A 20,721-nucleotide genomic window follows, 5' to 3' on the forward strand; every position below is an offset into this window, starting at 1 on the left:
CCAGCCCCAGGCCACACAAAGAGAACCCAGGAGCCCCAGCAGCCCCACTCCCCTCCCAGCGCCGGGAGAGAACCCAGGAGTCCTGGCTCCCGGCCCCCCTGCTCTAACCCACCAGCCCCCACTCCCCTCCCAGAACCCAGAGAGAACCCAGGAGTCCTGGCTCCCAGCCCCCCTGCTCTAACCCACCAGCCCCCACTCCCCTCCCAGCGCCGGGGAGAGAACCCAGGAGTCCTGGCTCCCGGCCCCCCTGCTCTAACCCACCAGCCCCCACTCCCCTCCCAGCACCGGGAGAGAACCCAGGAGTCCTGGCTCCCGGCCCCCCTGCTCTAACCCACCAGCCCCCACTGCCCTCCCAGCGCCGGGAGAGAACCCAGGAGTCCTGGATCCCAGTCCCCCCCTACTCTAACCACCAGTCCCCACTCCCCTCCCAGAGCCCGGAGAGAACCCAGGAGTCCTGGATCCCAGTCCCCCCCCTACTCTAACCACCAGTCCCCACTCCCCTCCCAGAGCCCGGAGAGAACCCAGGAGTCCTGGCTCCCAGTCACGACACCCATCCTGCACCGGTCCCAGTCCCCATGCGTCAGAGGGGCACAGCCCCGCACAGGGCTGGACGCGCCGACCCCCAGCCCCCCTGCAAGGCAGCCCCTGCCAGCGCCGCTCCTGCAAACAGGCCCTGCCGGGGCAGCGTGAGCCCTGGAGCGTGGCCAAGGGGTGACCACAAACCACCGGGTCGGTTAGGGGCGGAAACCGGCAGCGCTTGGGAACTCACTCGAGAGGAACTGGGGGGGGGGGGAGCTGGAGAACAAGATGGGGGGACCCCCATCAAGGTCAGGATTGAAGGGCACCAGCAGGAGTGGGGGGGGGAACCCAGGACTGACAGGGGCTGTGGGTCGGGGTTGAGGGGCACCAGAGAGGTGGGGGGCAGTGGGGGGGAGCCCAGGACTGATGGGGGCTGTGGGTCGGGGTTGAGGGGCACCAGAGAGGTGGGGGGTAGTGGGGGGACTGAGGACTGACAGGGGCTGTGGGTCGGAGTTGAGGGGCAGTAGAGAGGTGGGGGGAGCCCAGGACTGACGGGGGCCGTGGGTCCGAGTTGAGGGGCACCAGAGAGGTGAGGGGGAGCCCAGGGCTAGTGGGGGCTGTGGGTCGGGGTTGAGGGGCACCAGAGAGGGGGGGGGCAGTGGGGGGACCGAGGACTGACAGGGGCAGTGGGTCGGCGTTGAGGGGCACCAGAGAGCTGGGGGGGAGCACAGGGCTAGCGGGGGCTGTGGGTCGGGGGCAGTGGGGGGACCGAGGACTGACAGGGGCCGTGGGTCGGGGTTGAGGGGCACCGGAGAGCTGGGGGGGAGCTCAGGGCTAGCAGGGGCTGTGGGTCGGGGGCAGTGGGGGGACCGAGGACTGACAGGGGCCGTGGGTCGGGGTTGAGGGGCACCAGAGAGGTGGGGGGGAGCTCAGGGCTAGCGGGGGCTGTGGGTCGGGGGCAGTGGGGGGACCGAGGACTGACAGGGGCCGTGGGTCGGGGTTGAGGGGCACCAGAGAGCTGGGGGGGAGCCCAGGGCTAACGGCGGGTCGGGGCTGAGGGCCCCCAGCCCCACGGCGCCGTTGAGTGACCAGCCGGCTCCGCGTGGGCCCTGGCCACACGCTCGCGCTGCCCGTCCCCGCCCGAGGGGGGCGCTGTCCCCGCGCCAACGCCCCGCGGATGGAGCTCGCGCTCGAGGCAGCAAAACAGGAAAAGCCGAGATGGTATCGGGGGCGAGGCACACCCTGGAGACGCTGCCCCCCGGCGCCCAGCCCCACCGTGCCCCACGGCGACACCTGCTCCGGGCAGCCCGACCCCTTTGTGGCCCCATCCGTGGAACCCCCAGTGGGCCCCGGAGGGGAGATGCCTGGTCCAGGCCCCATCTCCGGCCCGCGCCCAAGGCCCCCACTGAGCCTCGGCCCCACCTCCGTCCCTGCAGGGGTCACAGGCAGGAGCCCCGGCTGGGGGCCACAGCCCCCCGTCTCCGGGAGTGGCCCGGGGACCAGCGCCGTGGGTCTGGGCTAGGCACTGGAGATTTGGGGGGAGCTGAGCAGCCCCCCACTCCCACTCCCCAGCAGGAGAAGGGGGGCATTTCACAGGCAGGGGGCCAAGCAGAGTCTGGATGGGCTGGAGACCCCCCAAGTCCAGAGCCCTCGCCCGGCCCCCAAGAGGGCCCCGGCCCCGAATCCAGCGCACGGCAGGGTCACCCAGATGGCAGGCTGACGCTGGCAGCTGGGGGCGGGGGGAAGCGTCCGTGCATCTGGCCGGCCCCGGGGGACAGACGCCACGTCCGGCTTCCTGTGGCTGCAGCCGGGCGGGGGGGCCGGCACCTACCTGGGCCGTGGCGCGTCCGGCGCTGGCTCCTCCGGCGCTGCCACCCACGCCGCACTGCTCGCGCTCTCCCCCCGGCAGGAAGCTGCGGCGGGCAATGAGCTCCCGGCAGGAAGTCGTAGCGCTGAGCGAGCGGCAGGTGTGCGAGGTTCGGAGGGGGCCTCCCCCACAGGGGCACGAGGGCTCACGCTCTTGTGCTCACCGAGGAGCAGAGCTCACACTCGGGGGGTGGGGGGGCGGAGTGCGGAGCAAGTGCCCTCCCAGGGGGGGGCAGAGCCCGGCAGCACGGCCAGGAATCCTGCCCCCCGGGACAGAGAGCAGCAGCAAGAGACCTAACAAAGAGTTTAATGGGGTGAAAACATGGCGGCTGGAGGGGGGCAGGACCCCAGCCCCCTACAATGCAATGGGAACCTGTATGACCTTGGGGGGGCAGGCTGTGAGCCCCCCCCTCAGTCCCTAAGCCCCTCCCTGCGCCAGGGACTGGGGTGTTAAGTTGGGGGTCCCTGGCTTGTCCCAGCCCAGGGTGCCCCATCCATGTCCCTGACCCCGTTTCCTTCACGGGGAGCTCCACGCTCACATACAATACCAGCCCCCAAACTGGCACAGTTCGGCCTGCCCCGAGTCCTGCCCGTGGGGGGCAGCGAGAGTCTCTGCCCGGCTGGCGGCGCCCGGCCCCAGCACCGGGGGTGGGGGTGGCTCTCAGATGAGGACGCTGGAGACGGGCACTTTGGTGGATCGGCCACGCTTCGGCACCACAATCCGGTCCTCCGGCTCGGCCTCCTCCGGCAGTAGACCTGGTGGGGGGAGGGGGAGAGTCGGGGGGGCTGACACGGTGGGCAATGGGGCAGGCTGGGCAGTGGGGCAGGCCTGGCGTGGGGAAGGGGGAGTGTCGGGGGGGCTGACACGGTGGGCAGTGGGGCAGGCCTGGCGGGGGAAGGGGGAGTGTCGGGGGGGCTGACACGGTGGGCAGTGGGGCAGGCCTGGCGCGGGGAGGGGGAGAGTCAGGGGGGCTGACACGGTGGGCAATGGGGCAGGCCTGGCAGTGGGGAAGGGGAAGGGGGAGTGTCGGGGGGGCTGACACGGTGGCCAATGGGGCAGGCCAGGCAATGGGGCAGGCCTGGCGGGGGGAGGGGGAGAGTCGGGGGGGCTGACACGGTGGGCAGTGGGGCAGGCCTGGCGCGGGGAGGGGGAGAGTCAGGGGGGCTGACACGGTGGGCAGTGGGGCAGGCCTGGCGCGGAGAGCGGGAGAGTCGGGGGGGCTGACAGGGTGGGCAGTGGGGCAGGCTGGGTAGTGGGGCAGGCCTGGCGTGGGGAGGGGGAGAGTCGGGGGGGCTGACATGGTGGGCACTGGGGCAGGCCGGGCACTGGGGCAGGACTGGCGGGGGGAGGGGGAGAGTCGGGGGGGCTGACAGGGTGGGCAATGGGGCAGGCCTGGCGCGGGGAGGGGGAGAGTCGGGGGGGCTGACAGGGTGGGCAGTGGGGCAGGCTGGGTAGTGGGGCAGGCCTGGCGTGGGGAAGGGGGAGTGTCGGGGGGGCTGACACGGTGGGCAGTGAGGCAGGCCAGGCAATGGGGCAGGCCTGGCGCGGGGAGGGGGAGAGTCGGGGGGGCTGACAGGGTGGGCAGTGGGGCAGGCTGGGTAGTGGGGTAGGCCTGGCGTGGGGAAGGGGGAGTGTCGGGGGGGGCTGACACGGTGGGCAGTGGGGCAGGCCAGGCAATGGGGCAGGCCTGGCGTGGGGAGGGGGAGAGTCGGGGGGGCTGACAGGGTGGGCAATGGGGCAGGCCGGGCAATGGGGCAGGCCTGGCATGGGGAGGGGGAGAGTCGGGGGGGCTGACACGGTGGGCAGTGGGGCAGGGCTCAATGTGGGGGCACCGGGGCTGCAGCCTGGGCACAGAGCTGCAGGTGCCACGGGGAGGGGAATCTTGATGACTAAGATTATGGGGCAGTGGGGGGGCGCTGTGGGCCTGTATGTACCCTGGGCGCTTAGCTTGGCGACAGCGTGGGGAGCTGGGGGTGCAGCAGGAGGAGACGGGGTTAGGGGTCGGGGGCGCTGGGGGTCGGGGGGACGTACCCTGGGTGCTCAGCTCGGCCCGCTTGCGGTCGCCCTGAATGAAGAGGGCGGGTGTGGGGGCTGGTGGGGAGCGGCGGGAGGTGACGGGTTAGGGGTCTGCGGGGTGCTGGGGGACGTACCCTGGGTGCTGAGCGCGGCCCACTTGCGGTCACCCTGGATGTGGGGGCCGGGAGGCACGGCGGGAGGTGACGGGGTTGGGGGGCTGTGGGAGGCGACGGGGTTGGGGGGCTGTGGGAGGCGACGGGGTTGGGGGGCTGTGGGAGGCGACGGGGTTGGGGGGCTGTGGGAGGCGACGGGGTTGGGGGGTAGCGGGAGGTGATGCGGTTTGGGGTCAGGGGGCGCGGGCGGTCGGGGCACATACCCTGGGTGCTGAGCTCAGCCTGCTTGCGGTCACCCTGGATGAAGAGGGTGGGTGTGGGGGCCGGGGGGAGCAGCAGGAGGTGACAGGGTTAGGGGGCAGCAGGAGGTGACGGGGTTGGGGGGCTGTGGGAGGCGACGGGGTTGGGGGGCTGTGGGAGGCGACGGGGTTGGGGGGCTGTGGGAGGCGACGGGGTTGGGGGGTAGCGGGAGGTGACGGGGTTGGGGGGCTGTGGGAGGCGACGGGGTTGGGGGGTAGCGGGAGGTGATGCGGTTAGGGGTCAGGGGGCGCTGGAGGTCGGGGCACATACCCTGGGTGCTGAGCTCAGCCTGCTTGCGGTCACCCTGGATGAAGAGGGCGGGTGTGGGGGCCGGGAGGCACGGCGGGAGGTGACAGGGTTAGGGGGCAGCAGGAGGTGACAGGGTTAGGGGGGAGTGGGAGATGACGGGTGTGACGAACTAGGAATGTTCTTAATGTTTTCTCTGAATACTGTGTTGGTGCCTCAGTTTCCCCTAGGCAGTTCTTAAATATCTAACAGAGCAAAGGGCCAGCGCACTGAAATGCCTGACACTCTGTCTCCTAGCAACTGACGGCCTGGGCCCCCCCTCTGCAAAGGTGCCGGCTGAAGGTGTTGGAGACAAAGGGATCAGGTGACCTCCTGGCCCGGGGAAGGAGCTGAGCAGAGGGAGGGCTGGAGGGGGTCAGTCTGGGGCTGGCTGGGGACGAGGAGTGAGGGCAGACGTGGGGGTCTGGCTCACTGCCCCCCAGAATGGACCCGGCCGAGGGGTCCGGTTCTCTGCACCTACAAGCTCTGTGTTAGACCCTGTTCCTGTCATCGAATAAACCTCTGTCACTGGCTGGCCGAGAGTCACGTCTGACTGCGCAGTGGGGGGGCAGGACACTGTGGCCCCCCCAGGACCCCGCTGGGTGGACTCGCTGGGGGAAGCGCACAGAGGGGCAGAGGAGGCTGAATGCTCCAAGGAGAGACCCAGGAGGTGAAGCCGGGGGAGCTGCTTGCCCTGCAGACAGGCTGCTCCGAGGGAGAGGAGGCTCCCAGAGTCCTGCCTGGCTTGGTGGGGAGCAGCTCCAGAGCAGCGCCCGGGGACTTCGTTGACAATGGGTTATGGGTCTGGGGGGCGCTGGGGAACGTACCCTGGGTGCTGAGCTCGGCCCGCTTGCGGTCGCCCTGGATGAAGAGCGCAGGTGTGGGGGCTGGGGGGAGCGGCGGGAGGTGACAGGTTTGGGGGGGCTGTGGGAGGCGATGGGGTTAGGGGTCTGGGGGGCGCTGGGGGATGGGGAACCTACCCTGGGTGCTGAGCTCGGCCCGCTTGCGGTCGCCCTGGATGAAGAGCGCGGTGGCGAGGAAGAAGCCGCCCCCCAGCACCCCGGCGAAGGCGCTCAGCATCAGGGCGTACTGCAGGCTGTGGAACTCCAGCAGGTAGGATGCGGGGCGGCCCCGCTGGATCCTGTCACTGATCTGGGGGGCAGAGAGGGTGAGCGGAGCCATCCCACAATCCCCAGCACCCCCCCGGCGCTGCGAGCTTCCCCCCAGCAGTGCCGCTGCCGCGCACTCACCACGCCGATGAGGTAGGGGCTGCCGGCGTCACCCAGCAGGTGGGACATGACGATCTGGAAGGACTCGGCCGTGGAGCGGCGTGTGGGGACCACGACGTACTGCGGGCGAGAGGGGCCGGGTCAGCACAGGCGGGGTGGGGGACCCTGCCCCCCATCCAACCTGCTGTGTGTCTGTCTGCCCCTGCCCCTGCTCTGTGTCCGTCCGTCCGTCTGTCCCTGCCGCCCCAGGTCGCTCCCACGGGCTGGTTGACGGGGTGGGGGGTCGCTCCCAGAGGCCGGCTAGGGGCTGGGGGGGGGATGGTCGCTCCCAGGGGCCGGCTATGGGCCGGGGTGGGGTGGGGTGGGCTGGGGGGTCGCTCCCAGGGGCCGGCTAGGGGCCGGGGGGGGGGGATGGTCGCTCCCAGGGGCCGGCTAGGGGCCGGGGGGGGGGATGGTCGCTCCCAGGGGCCAGCTAGGGGCTGGGGGGGGGATGGTTGCTCCCAGGGGCCGGCTAGGGGCCGGGGGGGCGGGTCACTCCCGGGGGAGGGGGGCGGCGCTGGCCCCGTGGCTCCGGACACGCGGCCGCAGGACGGACTCACCAGCAGGATGTCCGCCACGATGGCCCAGTTCAGGGACAGCAGCGTCTCCCCAATGAAGATAAACACCTGCAGGGGGAGGGAGCCGGTTACTGAGGCTAAGGACCCCCCCTGCCCCTCCCCTGCCAACGCTGGGCACCCGGCACACGCGTGTGTGGAGTGTCCACCCCCGGCCCGGCTCCCCCCGGTCCCGAGCACCCCCCGGCCCGGCTCCCCTCGGTCCCGAGCACCCCCCGGCCCGGCTCCCCTCGGTCCCGAGCACCCCCCGGCCCGGCTCCCCTCGGCCCCGAGCACCCCCCGGCCCGGCTCCCCTCGGCCCCGAGCACCCCCGGCCCTGCTCCCCCCGGCCGCGAGCACCCCCCGGCCCCGAGCACTCCCGGCCCTGCTCCCCCCGGCCCTGCTCCCCTCGGTCCCGAGCACCCCCTGGCCCCGAGCACCCCCCGGCCCTGCTCCCCCCGGTCCCGAGCACCCCCCGGCCCGGCTCCCCTCGGTCCCGAGCACCCCCCGGCCCGGCTGCCCTCGGTCCCGAGCACCCCCCGGCCCGGCGCCCCCCGGCCCCCCGCCCCCGCCCGCCCGGCACCCCCCGGTCCCGAGCACCCCCCGGCCCGGCTCCCCTCGGCCCCGAGCACCCCCCGGCCCGGCTCCCCTCGGCCCCGAGCACCCCCCGGCCCGGCTCCCCTCGGCCCCGAGCACCCCCCGGCCCTGCTGCCCTCGGTCCCGAGCACCCCCCGGCCCTGCTCCCCTCGGTCCCGAGCACCCCCCGGCCCTGCTCCTCTCGGTCCTGAGCACCCCCCGGCCCTGCTCCCCCCGGCCCCGAGCACCCGCCGGCCCTGCTACCCTCGGTCCCGAGCATGCCCTGGCTCCAGGCACCGCCGCCCCCCCTCCCCTCCGGGACTCACGTAGGTGGCGACGCTGCTGCCCAGCCCTCCCGGGACTCACGTAGGTGGCGACGCTGCTGCCCAGCCCCCCAGCCCAGCCCCCCCGGGACTCACGTAGGTGGCGACGCTGCTGCCCTGCCCCCTCCCAGCCCCCCCCAGGACTCACGTAGGTGGCGGCGCTGCTGCCCTGCCCCCCCCCGGGACTCACGTAGGTGGCGGCGCTGCTGCCCTGCCCCCCCCCGGGACTCACGTAGGTGGCGGCGCTGCTGCCCTGCGCACACACCAGCGCCAGGAAGAGGAAGGGCGCGGAGCCCAGCAGGCCGGCGGCGCAGACCAGGGGGTCGGCCCGGGGGTTGGTTCGGCGGAGGCGCTTGGAGATCTCCACGCCCGCCCCCACGCCCAGGAAACCCGTCACACAGGTGATGAGCCCGAAGATCAGGCTGTGAAGACAGGGGGGTCAGAGGTCACGGGGAGAGAACGGCTCTGACACTGGGGGGGCAGAGTTCAGGGGTCACGGGGGAGAGAACGGACCTGACATAGTGGGGGGGGTCAGAGTTCAGGGGTCACCGGCAAGAACAACCCCGACATTGGGGCAGGGTGTCAGAGTTGGGGTCATTGGGGGAGAGAACGGCCCCGGCACCGGGTGTCAGTTCAGGGGTCACTGGGGAGGGAACGGCACCAGCACCGGGTGTCAGTTCAGGGGTCACTGGGGAGGGAACGGCACCAGCACCGGGGGTCAGAGTTCGGGGGTCACCAGGGAGGGAACGGTCCCGACACCAGGGGTTAGAGTTCAGGGGTCACTGGGGAGGGAACTGACCCCAGCATTGTGGGTCAGTGTTCAGGGGTCACTGGGGAGGGAACTGCCCCCAGCATTGGGGGTCACAGTTCTGGGGTCACTGGGGAGGGAACGGCCCTGGCCCTGTGTGTCAGTTCAGAGGTCCCTGGGGAGGGAATGGCCCCGACATAGCGGGGGGAAGGTGTCAGAGTTCGGGGTCATTGGGGGAGAGAATGGCCCCAATTCCAGGAGGTCAGAGTTCAGAGGTCACCGGGGAGAGAATGGCCCCAGCACCGGGGGGTCAGAGTTCAGAGGTCCCTGGGGAGGGAACGGCCCCGGCACTGGGGGGGTCAGAGTTCAGGGGTCCCTGGGGAGGGAACGGCCCCGGCTCTGGGGGGGGTCAGAGTTCAGGGGTCCCTGGGGAGGGAACGGCCCCGGCACTGGGGGGGGTCAGAGTTCAGGGGTCCCTGGGGAGGGAACGGCCCCGGCACTGGGGGGGGGTCAGAGTTCAGGGGTCCCTGGGGAGGGAACGGCCCCGGCACCGGGGGGTCAGAGTTCAGGGGTCCCTGGGGAGGGAACGGCCCCGGCACCGGGGGGGGGTCAGAGTTCAGGGCCGGGCCCCCCAGGGGCACTCACCTCTGCTGGGAGCTGCAGGTGTCCCCGTCGGGGCAGGGCCGGCACTGCCCCGTGGCCAGGCAGGAGCGGTACAGGAACGCCGGGGCCCACAGCGCCAGCGACCCCGTCACGAACGCCACCGCCGTGAAGCCCAGCGACGACAGCACGAAGCTGCGGCTGCCGGGGGGAGGGGGGGGAAGTGAGAGCCCCCCCCGAGCACTGATCCCCTCCTGCTCCCCCCAGCCCCTCCGCTGACCCACAGTCCCGCTCCTCCCAGCCCCACCCCACTCCTCCCAGTCCCCTGCCAATCCCCAGATCAGTCCCCGCTCCTCACAGCTGCATATTGACCTCCAGTGCCTCTCACCCCTCCCAGCCCTATACCCTGCTCCTCCCAGCCCCACTTCCTGCTCCTCCCATCCCTGGCCCCTGCTGAGCACCCACCATTCTCGCGCCGCCCCACTCACTTGCGGCTCAGGGCCCTGATGTCAGCGGCCCAGGAGGTGTAGCGCAGGGGGGAGTCGGAGTGACGCTCCACGGCCCCCCGCGGCGGCTCCTGCAGCACCGTGACCAGCAGCACCACCGCCACCACACCCAGCGCCGGTGTCACCTGGGGGGCAGAGAGGGTGACCCCGTGTCACCAAGTGGGGGATTTTCTTAATGTTTGGTATGAATATTGTGTGCGCCTCGGTTTCCCCCAGGTGTTGCAGCTGAATTTCAGACGGAGCTGCAGAAGGATCCCTCCATAGACAAGCTGAAGGGCCTTGCTGGGCGCAGGGCTGAGGGAAAGATTCCCTTCGGGGGCTGGTGGAGAGGTTCAGTGGGACCCTGAAGATGATGCTGAAGACATTCCTGGGCCAGCATCTGCAGGACCGGGACACGGGTTTACCCCACCTGCTGTCTGCATACAGGGAAGTGCCCCAGGAACCCACGGGGTTCTCCCCTTCGCAGCTGCTGTATGGGAGGGGAGTGAGGGGACCCCTGGCTTGGGGAGGAACAGATGGGAGGGGAAGGCTCCCCCGATGGAGAACCAGGGCTGGAGCATGTACTGACCTTCCGGGAAAAGCTCACAGGGCTCATGGGACCGGCCAGGGAGAGCCTAGCCAGGGCCCCAGGTAGGCAGAAGCTCTGGTACGACCGCTCAGCCTATGGCACCAGGCCCAGGTGAGGGGTCTCGTCCCGGAAGCTGCACTAAGCCCTGGGACAGACCCTTCGCGGTCATCCAGCAGCTGAATGAGGAGAACGACGTGGTGGAACTGCCCAGCCGGGCTCACAGCCACCAAGGGGACCAGGTCAACATGATGGAGCCGAACTGTGACAGGGAGAGGCTGGTCCTCGCCGTGTGTGGCCAGTGGGAGAAGGGGGACGATCCCCTGGTGGGTCTCTTCCCTGAGACAGGAGCCGGCTCCCCTCTCTGCCCAGCAGAGATCAGCGAGGTGCCGCGTGTGAGAAAGTGGGAGGTTTCTTCTTGAGGTTTTGCATGAATACAGTGCCTTTGGATTCAGAGACCAGGCTGAAATCTGCCTTTATCACCCCCTGGGGCTCTGAGAGCTCCTGGTCCTGCCTTTTGGCCTCAAGGAGGCATTGGCGTCAGGGGATCAGTTACTGAGGGGGTGGATAGTATCTGTGTCGTTAGGCCAGACCTGGGAGGACCGGGTGTCCCAGGTGAAGAGGGGGCTGGGTCGTCTCCAGGAGGCAGGACTGACCGTAAAAGCTGGGACGTGCCAGGTGGGGATGGCGGAGGTGTCATACCTGGGCCACAAAGTGGGGAGCGCCTGCCTAAAGCCAGAGCCAGCCACGGTGGGGGCGATCAGAGACTGGCCGCTCCCCAGACTGAGAACCAGGTTAAGAGGTGATTATTCCCCTCTACTCAGCACTGGTGAGGCCACACCTGGAGTATTGCATCCAGCTTTGGGCCCCCCACTACAGAAGGGATGTGGACAAATTGGAGAGAGTCCAGCGGAGGGCAACAAAAATGATCAGGGGTCTGGGGCACATGACTTACGAGGAGAGGCTGAGGGAACTGGGATTGTTTAGTCTGCAGAAGAGAAGAGTGAGGGGGGATTTGATAGCTGCTTTCAACTACCTGAAAGGGGGTTCCAAAGAGGATGGAGCTCGGCTGGTCTCAGTGGTAGCAGATGACAGAACAAGGAGTAATGCTCTCAAGTTGCAGTGGGGGAGGTTTAGGTTGGACATTAGGAAAAACTTTTTCACTAGGAGGGTGGTGAAGCACTGGAATGGGTTACCTAGGGAGGGGGTCAAATCTCCTTCCTTAGAGGTTTGCAAGGCCCAGCGTGACAAAGCCCTGGCTGGGATGATTTAGTTGGGGTTGGTCCTGCTTTGAGCAGGGGGTTGGACTAGATACCTCCTGAGGTCCCTTCCAACCCTGATCTTCTATGGGTCTATGAAATGGCCCCAGGCCTTTACTGGGATGGGGGGGGGGCACTGCCGGAGGTCTGTGCCCCACTTTATCTCCCCGCCAGTTCCCAGCACAGAGCTCTGCGAGAAGGGGAAGCCAGACACGCTGGTCTGGACTGAGCAGTGCCAGGAGGCTCTCCGGGCGCTGGAGGAGGCTCTGGTCAGGGGCCCAGTGCTGGGAACCCCAGACTTTGACGAGCCCTTTATGGTGTTCACAGATGCCCCAGACGCAGTGCTGGGCGCGGTGCTGAAGCTAAGGGGGAGAGACCCCCCGTCAGGTACCTGAGCAGGACTCTCTATGTGGCCATAGAGAAGCAGTGCCTGGCCTGGGGTGGACTCTTAAAAAGCTGCAGTCGGACCTATTTGGGCAGCGCTTCACTGTGGACACTGACCAATCGCCCTGACCTGGCTGCACCAGCTGAAAGGAGCCAACGCCAAGCTCCTGAGGTGGAGCCTGCTCCTGCAGGACTATGAGATGGACGTGGTCCACGTGAAGGGGAGTGCAAATGTCACAGCCGATGCTTTGTCCTGGAGAGGGGCCCTGAACTTCCCCAGGTCACCGGCTGAAGTGACCCTGCCCAGTTCGGTCTCGAAAGTGGGGGATTTTCTTAATATTTTGTATGAATGTTCTGTGCGCCTTGGTTTCCCCTGTGTATTGCACAATTCATTCTGTGGTGGGGCAAGAGGGTTTGATCTTTGCAGAGACCCCTGAAAGGGGCACAGGACTCTGGAAAGGTTGAGAACCGCTGCCTAAGACCAGGTGTGACTGTCACCCAGCAGCTGTCTGGGCCCAGACAATGATCAGACACTTTGTAACTTAGCAACTGATGGCGGGGGTGTGGGGAGCACCCTTGGGATGGAGAACAAAGGTTTGCCAGGGAAAGACGACAAAGGACAAGGAAGGGCAGCTCTGGGTGTGACGGAGGGTCGGAGGGGAGAACCCTGGCTCCACCAAGATGGACCTTGCTGAAAGTTCCTGCTTTCTCTCCTAACAAAGTCTGTTCTACGCTGTGCTCCTGACAACTAACTGGGACTGGGACAAAGTGGGATTGTTCTTCCTGTTTTCTCTGAAGACTGCGTGTGCCTCAGTTTCCCCTGTGTGTCACTCAAGTGTCTGGCGGTGGGATGAGGGTGTGTGATCATTGCAGCGCCCCCTAGTGGGCAGGTGTGACGGCGACTGGCTGCCTGGGACAGAGAACAGCCGACACTGGCGCCTGGCCCATCTTCTGCAAGGACCAGCCGGGGGTGGGAGGTGTCGACCAGGTGACCTGCTGGCCTGGGAAAGAGACAAATGGGGGGGGTGGGCACAGGGGGTCTGGAGCCAGGCAGCCATAACCAGGCAGCTCCTGTCTGGGACCCAGAGGGGAGAGTCCAGGACTCGGGGTCCCCCCAAGATGGGCTTAGCTGGAAGTCCCCGATGTCTGTGCTAACGAGCCCTGTCCTGAGCTGGGCTCCCGAGGGCTGATAACCCGTCTGGTCACACGCTGGCTGGGAGTCCCGGCTGGCTGCGGGGGGGGGGGGGGGGGGAGACCCGGCTGGCTGCGGAGGGGGGGGGCCCCCTCCGGCTGCCCCAGGGCCCCGTCCAGGGGGACTCGCTGCGGGGAGCTCATGGGCTGAATGGGGGGCTGGACGCGCCGAGGTCAGACCCAGGACGCTCCCCCTACTGATAATGTTCCCCGAGGGGCGTCACAGAACAAGAGGGTCCCATCAGCACGTCACTCGGGGGCTCCAGAGCCCTGAGCCGGCCCCCGTGACACCCCCCCCCCGGCCCAGCCCCCCAGACTCACCCGCAGGGCCCAGTGCCAGTCCTCAGCCAAGTCCTTCACCTTCGAGCCCACGATGTAGCCCAGCCCGCTGCGGGGGAAGGGGGCGGTTAGAGCCGGTACCCACTGCCCCCCAACACCCACAGCCCCACTGCCCCCCAACACCCCACCCCACCACCCGGCTCTTACCCGAACTGCCCCCCAACACCCGGCCCTTACCCCCACTGCCCCCCACCACCCGGCCCTTACCCGAACTGCCCCGAAACCTGCCTCCCACCCCAACACCCACACCCCCACCTCCAGGCTCCCACCCCCACTGCCCCAGGCTCCCATCCCATCCTCACTGCTTCCACCGACTCCTCCGCACTGCCCGCTCTGACCCCACCACCCACCCCCACTGCCCCCCACCACCCGGCCCTTACCCGAACTGCCCCCCAACACCCCACCACCCGGCCCTTACCCCCACTGCCCCCCACCCCCCCCCAACACCCAGCCCTTACCCGAACTCCCCCCCAACACCCCACCACCCGGCCCTTACCCCCACTGCCCCCCACCCCCCCCCGCCCCCCACCACCCAGCCCTTACCCGAACTCCCCCCCAACACCCCACCACCCGGCCCTTACCCCCACTGCCCCACACCACCCGGCCCTTACCCGAACTGCCCCCAACGCCCCACCACCCGGCCCTTACCCGAACAGCCCCCCAACCCCCCACCACCCGGCCCTTACCCCCACTGCCCCCCACCCCCCACAGCGCCCGTACCCGCAGCCCTTACCCGAACTCCCCCCCAACCCCCCCCCCCCCGCCCCGTACCCCCACAGCCCCCCACCACCCGGCCCTTACCCGAACTGCCCCCAACGCCCCACCACCTGGCCCTTACCCGAACTGCCCCCCAACGCCCCACCACCCGGCCCTTACCCCCACCGCCCCCCACCACCCACCCCCCACCGTCCCCCACCACCCGGCCCTTACCCGAACTGCCCGCCAACACCCCACCACCCGGCCCTTACCCGAACTGCCCCCCACCACCCCACCACCCGGCCCTTACCCCCACTGCCCCAAAACCTGCCCCCCACCCCAACACCCACACCCCCACCTCCAGGCTCCCACCCCCACTGCCCCCCAACACCCCACCACCCGGCCCTTACCCCCACTGCCCCAAAACCTGCCCCCCACCCCAACACCCACACCTCCACCTCCAGGCTCCCACCCACCCTGCCCCCCAACACCCCACCACCCGGCCCTTACCCGAACGGCCCCCCACCACCCGGCCCTTACCCCCACTGCCCCAAAACCAGCCCCCCACCCCAACACCCACACTCCCACCTCCAGGCTCCCACCCCCACTGCCCGCCACCACCCCACAACCCGGCCCTTAGGCCCCACTTCCCCCCAACACCCGGCCCTTACCCGAACTGCCCCCCAACACCCCACCACCCGGCCCTTACCCCCACTGCCCCCCACCACCCGGCCCTTACCCGAACTGCCCCGAAACCTGCCCCCCACCCCAACACCCACACCCCCACCTCCAGGCTCCCACCCCCACTGCCCCAGGCTCCCATCCCACCCTCACTGCTTCCACCGACTCCTCCGCACTGCCCGCTCTGACCCCAACACCCCTTACCCAGCCCCCCACCTGTCCCTCAACACTCCTTACACTGACCCCCCGCCTGCTGGGGGGGAGGGGAGGGGAGAACTGGGGCTCCCACCCCCTGCCCGGCCTGCCCTGTGCCCCCCAGCGCCCCTCACCTGCCGACGGGGATGGCGAAGTAGAAGAAGGCCAGCATGCGGCTGCGCTGGTCGCTAACGAACAGGTCGGCGATGATGGTGGGGGCGATGGTGGAGTAGCTGGCCTCCCCCACCCCCACCAGCCCCCGCGTCACCAGCAGCAGCCAGAACTGCTGTGGGGGGGGAGGGAGGGGGAGAGACGGCTCAGAGACGGCAATGTACCCCGGCCTGCCGAGGGGCTGAGACGCCCGGGAACGGGGAGCTCACCCCCCGGCTCCCCACAGGCCTGGCCCGGCCACCCCCACGACCGTAAACTCCCCATCATGCTGAGGAGCCTGGAGATGGGGGAACCCAGTACAGGGGAGCGAGGGATACTCAGTGGGGACAACCCCGTTTGCACCGCCTCACCCCGAGCACCATGGGGTGCAGCCTGCGCCCCACGCCCTGCAGGCTCAGCTCCCCCCACACCCAGCCCCCAGTCCCTCTGCACCGCTCCAGCTCTCACCCCCTCCACCCCGCACCTGCCCTGCACGCACATCCCCCAGCCCCGCTGCACCCCCTTAGTCCTGGGGGAATTCTGCATCAAAACATTACAAATTCTGCGCACAATCTTTTAAAATTCTGCAGATTTTATTTGTCAAAACAACACTACATAATCACGCCACTTTCAATTATTTTGGTAATTTATTTCAATGTACCTGTCAGCAAGTACGTCTGAAACAACACAGACACACACACAAATCCCCCCAGGAGTAGAGAGCTAAAGAAACCCCTCTGACAACCCAGTTCCTGTTTCTCTGCCCCCTTCCCCCTCCCAGAGCCCAGCCAGGGGGCCAGACACCCACAACACCTCCCCGCAAAGCCCTACCGCAGGGTCCCCCGGCCCAGATACCAGCACCCCCCTCCCAAGCCCAGCCGTGGCCCCCCTTGCCCAGGCACCTGCCCTCCTCCCCCCGAGAAATCAGCCACAGTCCCCCCTTGCCCAGACACTCGCCCCGCTCTGCCCCAGAGGGAGAAACAGCCTGATGTTCGGTCCCAGGCTTGCATGGAGTTTCCTGCACACCACCGTTTCCTTCCCCCAAGGCAGGCTGGGAACTGCAGCTGCCAGGAGCCCCCCAGCTCCCTCCCCTTCCCCCAGCAGTGTCCTCTCTGTGCAAGCTGGGCTCTGTGGGTCCAGCAGCACTGGTGGCAGCCAGCAGCCCTGCAGCCCATTTCTGTGGGGGAAAGGAAATTCTGCGCACATGTTAATTTCTGCAAAATTGACTCCTGGGGGAATTCTCTGCTAGTTATCCCAGCACTACTGCACGTGCGCATAATTAATAAGCCATGCATATTTTTAATTTTTTGAGCAGAAAAAAAGCTTCTGCTGAAATATTGCTGCAGTTGCACCTTTTGCCCTCCAGAGGGTGCTGTGGCACAAGAACAACAGTCGCTCCCTGCAGACAACAACTTCTGCAGTTCCGTTTGACCCATCAGGGGGCGCTGCGGTGATAGAACACAGCAGCAGCTCCCGGCCAGCAAGGGAAGAGAAAGAGCCTGCCTTCTGTGCAGAGGCCCAGGTCAGGAGACAGGGGCTATGGCGAGACAGACAGCGTGGGGTGCTGGGGGGTCAGACAGGGGCTCATAAGAGCTAGTGAGGGAGGACAGACTGGGGCAGGGGCTGACTGGGAGTGGAGGCGCTGGGACACATGGGAATGGGAGAGGGGGTACAGGAACACATGGGGCAGAGTGTGGCTGAGGAGGCACAGAGACACATAGGGACAGGGGAAGTGGGTACAGGGACACATGGGGACAGGGTGGGGGCTGGGTGGGGGCACAGAGACACATAGGGACAGGGGAAGTGGGTACAGGGACACATGGGGACAGGTGGGGGCTGGGGGAGGGGCACAGAGACATGGGGACAGGGGAGTGGCTGGGTGGGGACACATGGGGCAGAGTGTGGCTGAGGAGGCACAGAGACACATAGGGACAGGGGAAGTGGGTACAGGGACACACAAGGGACAGGTGGGGGCTGGGTGGGGGCACAGAGACATGGGGCTGGGTAGGGGCACAGACACACACAAGGGACAGGGGAAGGGGGTGCAGAACCACATGGGGCTCGGGGAGGGGGTGTCTGAGTGGGGCTGGAGGGACACATGTGGCCAGGGGCTGCAAGGACACATGGGGGTGTCAGGGACAGGGCAGATGTGCCTGACTGAATGGGGGGCTGGGATCAGCCAGGGTCTGCACAGGGGAAGCTCCCTAACAATCCCTCCCCGTCCCCCCCAAAACCTGTTCCAGACTTTTCCCACCCACATCCAACAACCCTCCAAGTTCTCAGCCAGGCTCCTTCCCTCTCCCTCAGCTCCTCCGTCCCCCCGACTCCCCCCAGCCTTTGCCCTGCTTCCGAGGGGGGCGGGAAACACGGCTCCCTATGGCAGTTCACAGGAATTATTACGGGGTTCAGATGCCTAGTAAGGAATCTACTTGTCAGCAGAGGTTCCCTGAGTCTTTTTTGTTGTCTGTATAGTTTCAGATGTACTTGCTGAGAGTATTTTAAATAAATGACAAAAAATAATTAAAACTGGCGTGAATATATTGTTATTTTGACAAATACAATATGCAGAATTTTAAGATATTGTGCACAAAAATTTAAATTTTTCTTGCAGAATTTTAATTTTTTTGGTGCAGAATTCGCCCAGGAGTAAAAATTCCGCATTGCGCAATGGCACAGAATTCGCCCAGGAGTACCCCCTGCACCGCTCCAGCCCCTCCTCTCCACACTGCACTCGGCCTGCGCGCCCCGCCCCACCTGCGCGCGGCCTGCCAGCCGGTACCTCCTGGGGGATGAAGCTGGAGCCCAGCGTGACGGCCGACCAGAAGGCGATGCCCAAACAAAGCAGGCGCTTGCGGTGGTAGCGGTCGCCCAGGTACCCGAAGATCGGGGCCAGCACCATGTAGCTGCTGATGAACACTGCGGGGAGGAAGGGGGGGGTTGTTAGAACTGGGGCACTGCACTGCGCACAGCCCCTCCCCCATCAACCCCCCCCCCACCGGAGAATACGCCACCCCAAGCCCCAGAGGGTGTCACCCCATATACACGGTGCGTCCCTTCCCCCATCGCTATGGGATCCCCCTCCCTCCCCCTGCCCCCATACCTGTCTGGAGGAGCCCGGAGCTGCTGTCTCCAATGCGAAAGAACGACTCAATGTCGGGCAGGATGCCTGGGGAACCGGGGGGGGGGGTGTTAGAGAGTGGGGAGAGCCCCCCATGGACCCTGCAGTCCCCCACCTCTGCCAAGCTCTAGCCCACCTCCCACAGTAGATCTCCACCTCCCATGCAGTCCCCCCAACCTCTGCTGGCCCCAAACCCCCACTGCTCACACAATCCTCTCCATCATGCAGCCCCGACCCCCCACAGCTCCCATTCCATCCCCCCCACAACCCTCCCACGCACACACAGGGCCACCCCCCCCCCACACACACAGCCCTCACCGGCCACGGTGAAGCGGTCCATGTAGTTGAGCAGGTTGATGTAGCAGAGAACGGCGACGATCATCACTGAGCGGGGGTACGAGATCCCGGTGACGGTCTGCACCCCCACTTCCGGCTGCCCCCCGCCCGCACGCGACCCCCCCTCCACCGCCTCCTCCTCCGTCTCGTCCGCCTGGCTCAGGAATGGGGCGGCGTCAGGGTGGGGGCCGTGCCGGGTCGCCATGGCCGGGGGTTGTGCAGCTGCCTCACGGGGAGCCTGGCTCCGGAGCGGGGCCTGCAGAGGGTGGAGGGGGGGGGGGTTAGTTACCCCAGCACTACGGCTCCCCCTGCCAGTCACGACCTCCCCAACAGTCCTGCCCCATGACCCCCCATCCCCACATAACCCTGCCCATCACCTACCCAACCTCTAATAGCCCCGCCCCCACGACCTCCCATCCCCCAATAGCCCCACCCCCACGGCCTCCCATCCCCTCCAATAGCCCCGCCCCACGACCTCCCATCCCCTCCAATAGCCCCACCCCTATCATCTATCCAACCCCCAATAGCCCCACCCCATGACCTCCCATCCCCACATAACCCTGCCCATCACCTACCCAACCTCTAATAGCCCCGCCCCCACGACCTCCCATCCCCCAATAGCCCCACCCCCACAGCCTCCCATCCCCTCCAATAGCCCCGCCCCACGACCTCCCATCCCCTCCAATAGCCCCACCCCTATCACCTATCCAACCCCCAATAGCCCCACCCCATGACCTCCCATCCCCACATAACCCTGCCTATCACCTACCCAACCTCTAATAGCCCCGCCCCCACGACCTCCCATCCCCTCCAATAGCCCCACCCCTATCACCTACCCAACCCCCAATAGCCCCACCCCATGACCTCCCATCCCCACATAACCCTGCCACCATGAACTCCCATCCCCCCAATAGCCCCGCCCCCATGACCTCCCATCCTCACATAAACCCACCCCCATGACCCCAGATCCCATGATCTCCATCCAAGCAATAGCCATCCCCCCATGACCTCCCCCGCTGAGCCCTGCTCCCATGGCCTCCCATCCCCCCAAGAGCCCTGCCCGCCATAATGCTAACCCTGCAGCTCCCCCCTGTAACCCCAACCCCATAGTTCTCCCCGCAGCTCCCCCACCCCCCGTAACCCCAATCCCGCAGTTCTCCCCGCAGCTCCCCCCACCCCCATAACCCTGCAGCTCCCCCCCACCCCCCATAACCCCAACCCCATAGTTCTCCCCACAACTCCCCCCACCCCATAACCCTGAAGCTCCCCCACCCCCCGTAACCCCAACCCCACAGTTCTCCCCGCAGCTCCCCCCCCCCCCATAACCCTGCAGCTCCCCCCACCCCCCGTAACCCCAACCCCGCAGTTCTCCCCGCAGCTCCCCCCACCCCCCATAACCCTGCAGCTCCCCCCCACCCCCCGTAACCCCAACCCCACAGTTCTCCCCGCAGCTCCCCCCACCCCCCATAACCCTGCAGCTCCCCCCCACCCCCCGTAACCCCAACCCCACAGTTCTCCCCGCAGCTCCCCCCACCCCCCGTGACCCTGCAGCTCCCCCCCACCCCCCGTAACCCCAACCCCCCAGTTCTCCCCGCAGCTCCCCCCACCCCCCGTAACCCCAACCCCGCAGTTCTCCCCGCAGCGCCCCCCACCCCCCGTAACCCCGCCGCGCCCCCCGACCTCCCCCCCGCCATGACCCCGCTACCGAGGCGGGGCGCGCAGCTCCCTGCTTCGATCATGTGACTCCCCCTGCGAGTCACCTGACCCATGGCGAGTCCCGCCCCTTCCGGAACGTCACCGCGGTCCACTCGCCGCAGTAACCATGGAAACGGGGAACCCCCCCCGTGCTGATTCCCAGCGGAGACAACCATGGCAACCGAAGCGTGACCCCCCGTAACCAGCAGAGACACCCTGCGGCGTCACCATGGCAACCGCCGGGACACCCCCCCCGGAGACCCCTGGCGCTGTCACCATGGCAACCGCCGGGACACCCCCCCCCGGAGACCCCTGGCGCCATGGCAACCGCCGGGAGCTGGCTGGACAGTGGGCCGGGGCCGGGCGGATCGGTGCCCAGACCCCGGGGAGCTGCTGCTCGGGGCCGGGCTCCGCCCCGGTTCCCCTAGCGCCCGGCC

General features: G+C 67.7%; 1 protein-coding gene across 3 annotated transcripts; it reads right to left on the bottom strand.

The window, feature by feature from the left end:
* Positions 1-2,032: 2,032 nt before the first annotated feature.
* Positions 2,033-20,435, bottom strand: SPNS1 (sphingolipid transporter 1 (putative)). 3 transcript variants are annotated; one of them, XM_045012404.1, is made up of 13 exons: positions 20,350-20,435; positions 18,572-18,845; positions 18,236-18,301; positions 17,915-18,051; positions 15,120-15,271; positions 13,396-13,462; positions 9,658-9,800; positions 9,215-9,370; positions 8,054-8,243; positions 6,929-6,994; positions 6,351-6,449; positions 6,081-6,252; positions 2,907-3,141 (listed from the first exon to the last, which is right to left on the bottom strand). In XM_045012404.1, the coding sequence occupies exons 1-13, from the start codon at positions 20,356-20,358 to the stop codon at positions 3,047-3,049; spliced, it is 1,626 nt and encodes a 541-aa protein (XP_044868339.1). In that variant the 5' UTR covers positions 20,359-20,435; the 3' UTR covers positions 2,907-3,046. The 3 variants fall into 3 exon arrangements, with proteins under 3 accessions (XP_044868338.1, XP_044868340.1, XP_044868339.1); XM_045012403.1 differs by lacking the exon at positions 6,081-6,252 and having other exon boundaries at positions 2,033-3,141; XM_045012405.1 differs by lacking the exon at positions 6,081-6,252 and having other exon boundaries at positions 2,034-3,141; positions 20,295-20,399.
* Between the last annotated feature and the right edge of the window lie 286 nt (positions 20,436-20,721).

The sequence above is a fragment of the Mauremys mutica genome, chromosome 4 (genome assembly GCF_020497125.1).
Source record: "Mauremys mutica isolate MM-2020 ecotype Southern chromosome 4, ASM2049712v1, whole genome shotgun sequence".
Taxonomy (NCBI): Eukaryota; Metazoa; Chordata; order Testudines; family Geoemydidae; genus Mauremys; species Mauremys mutica.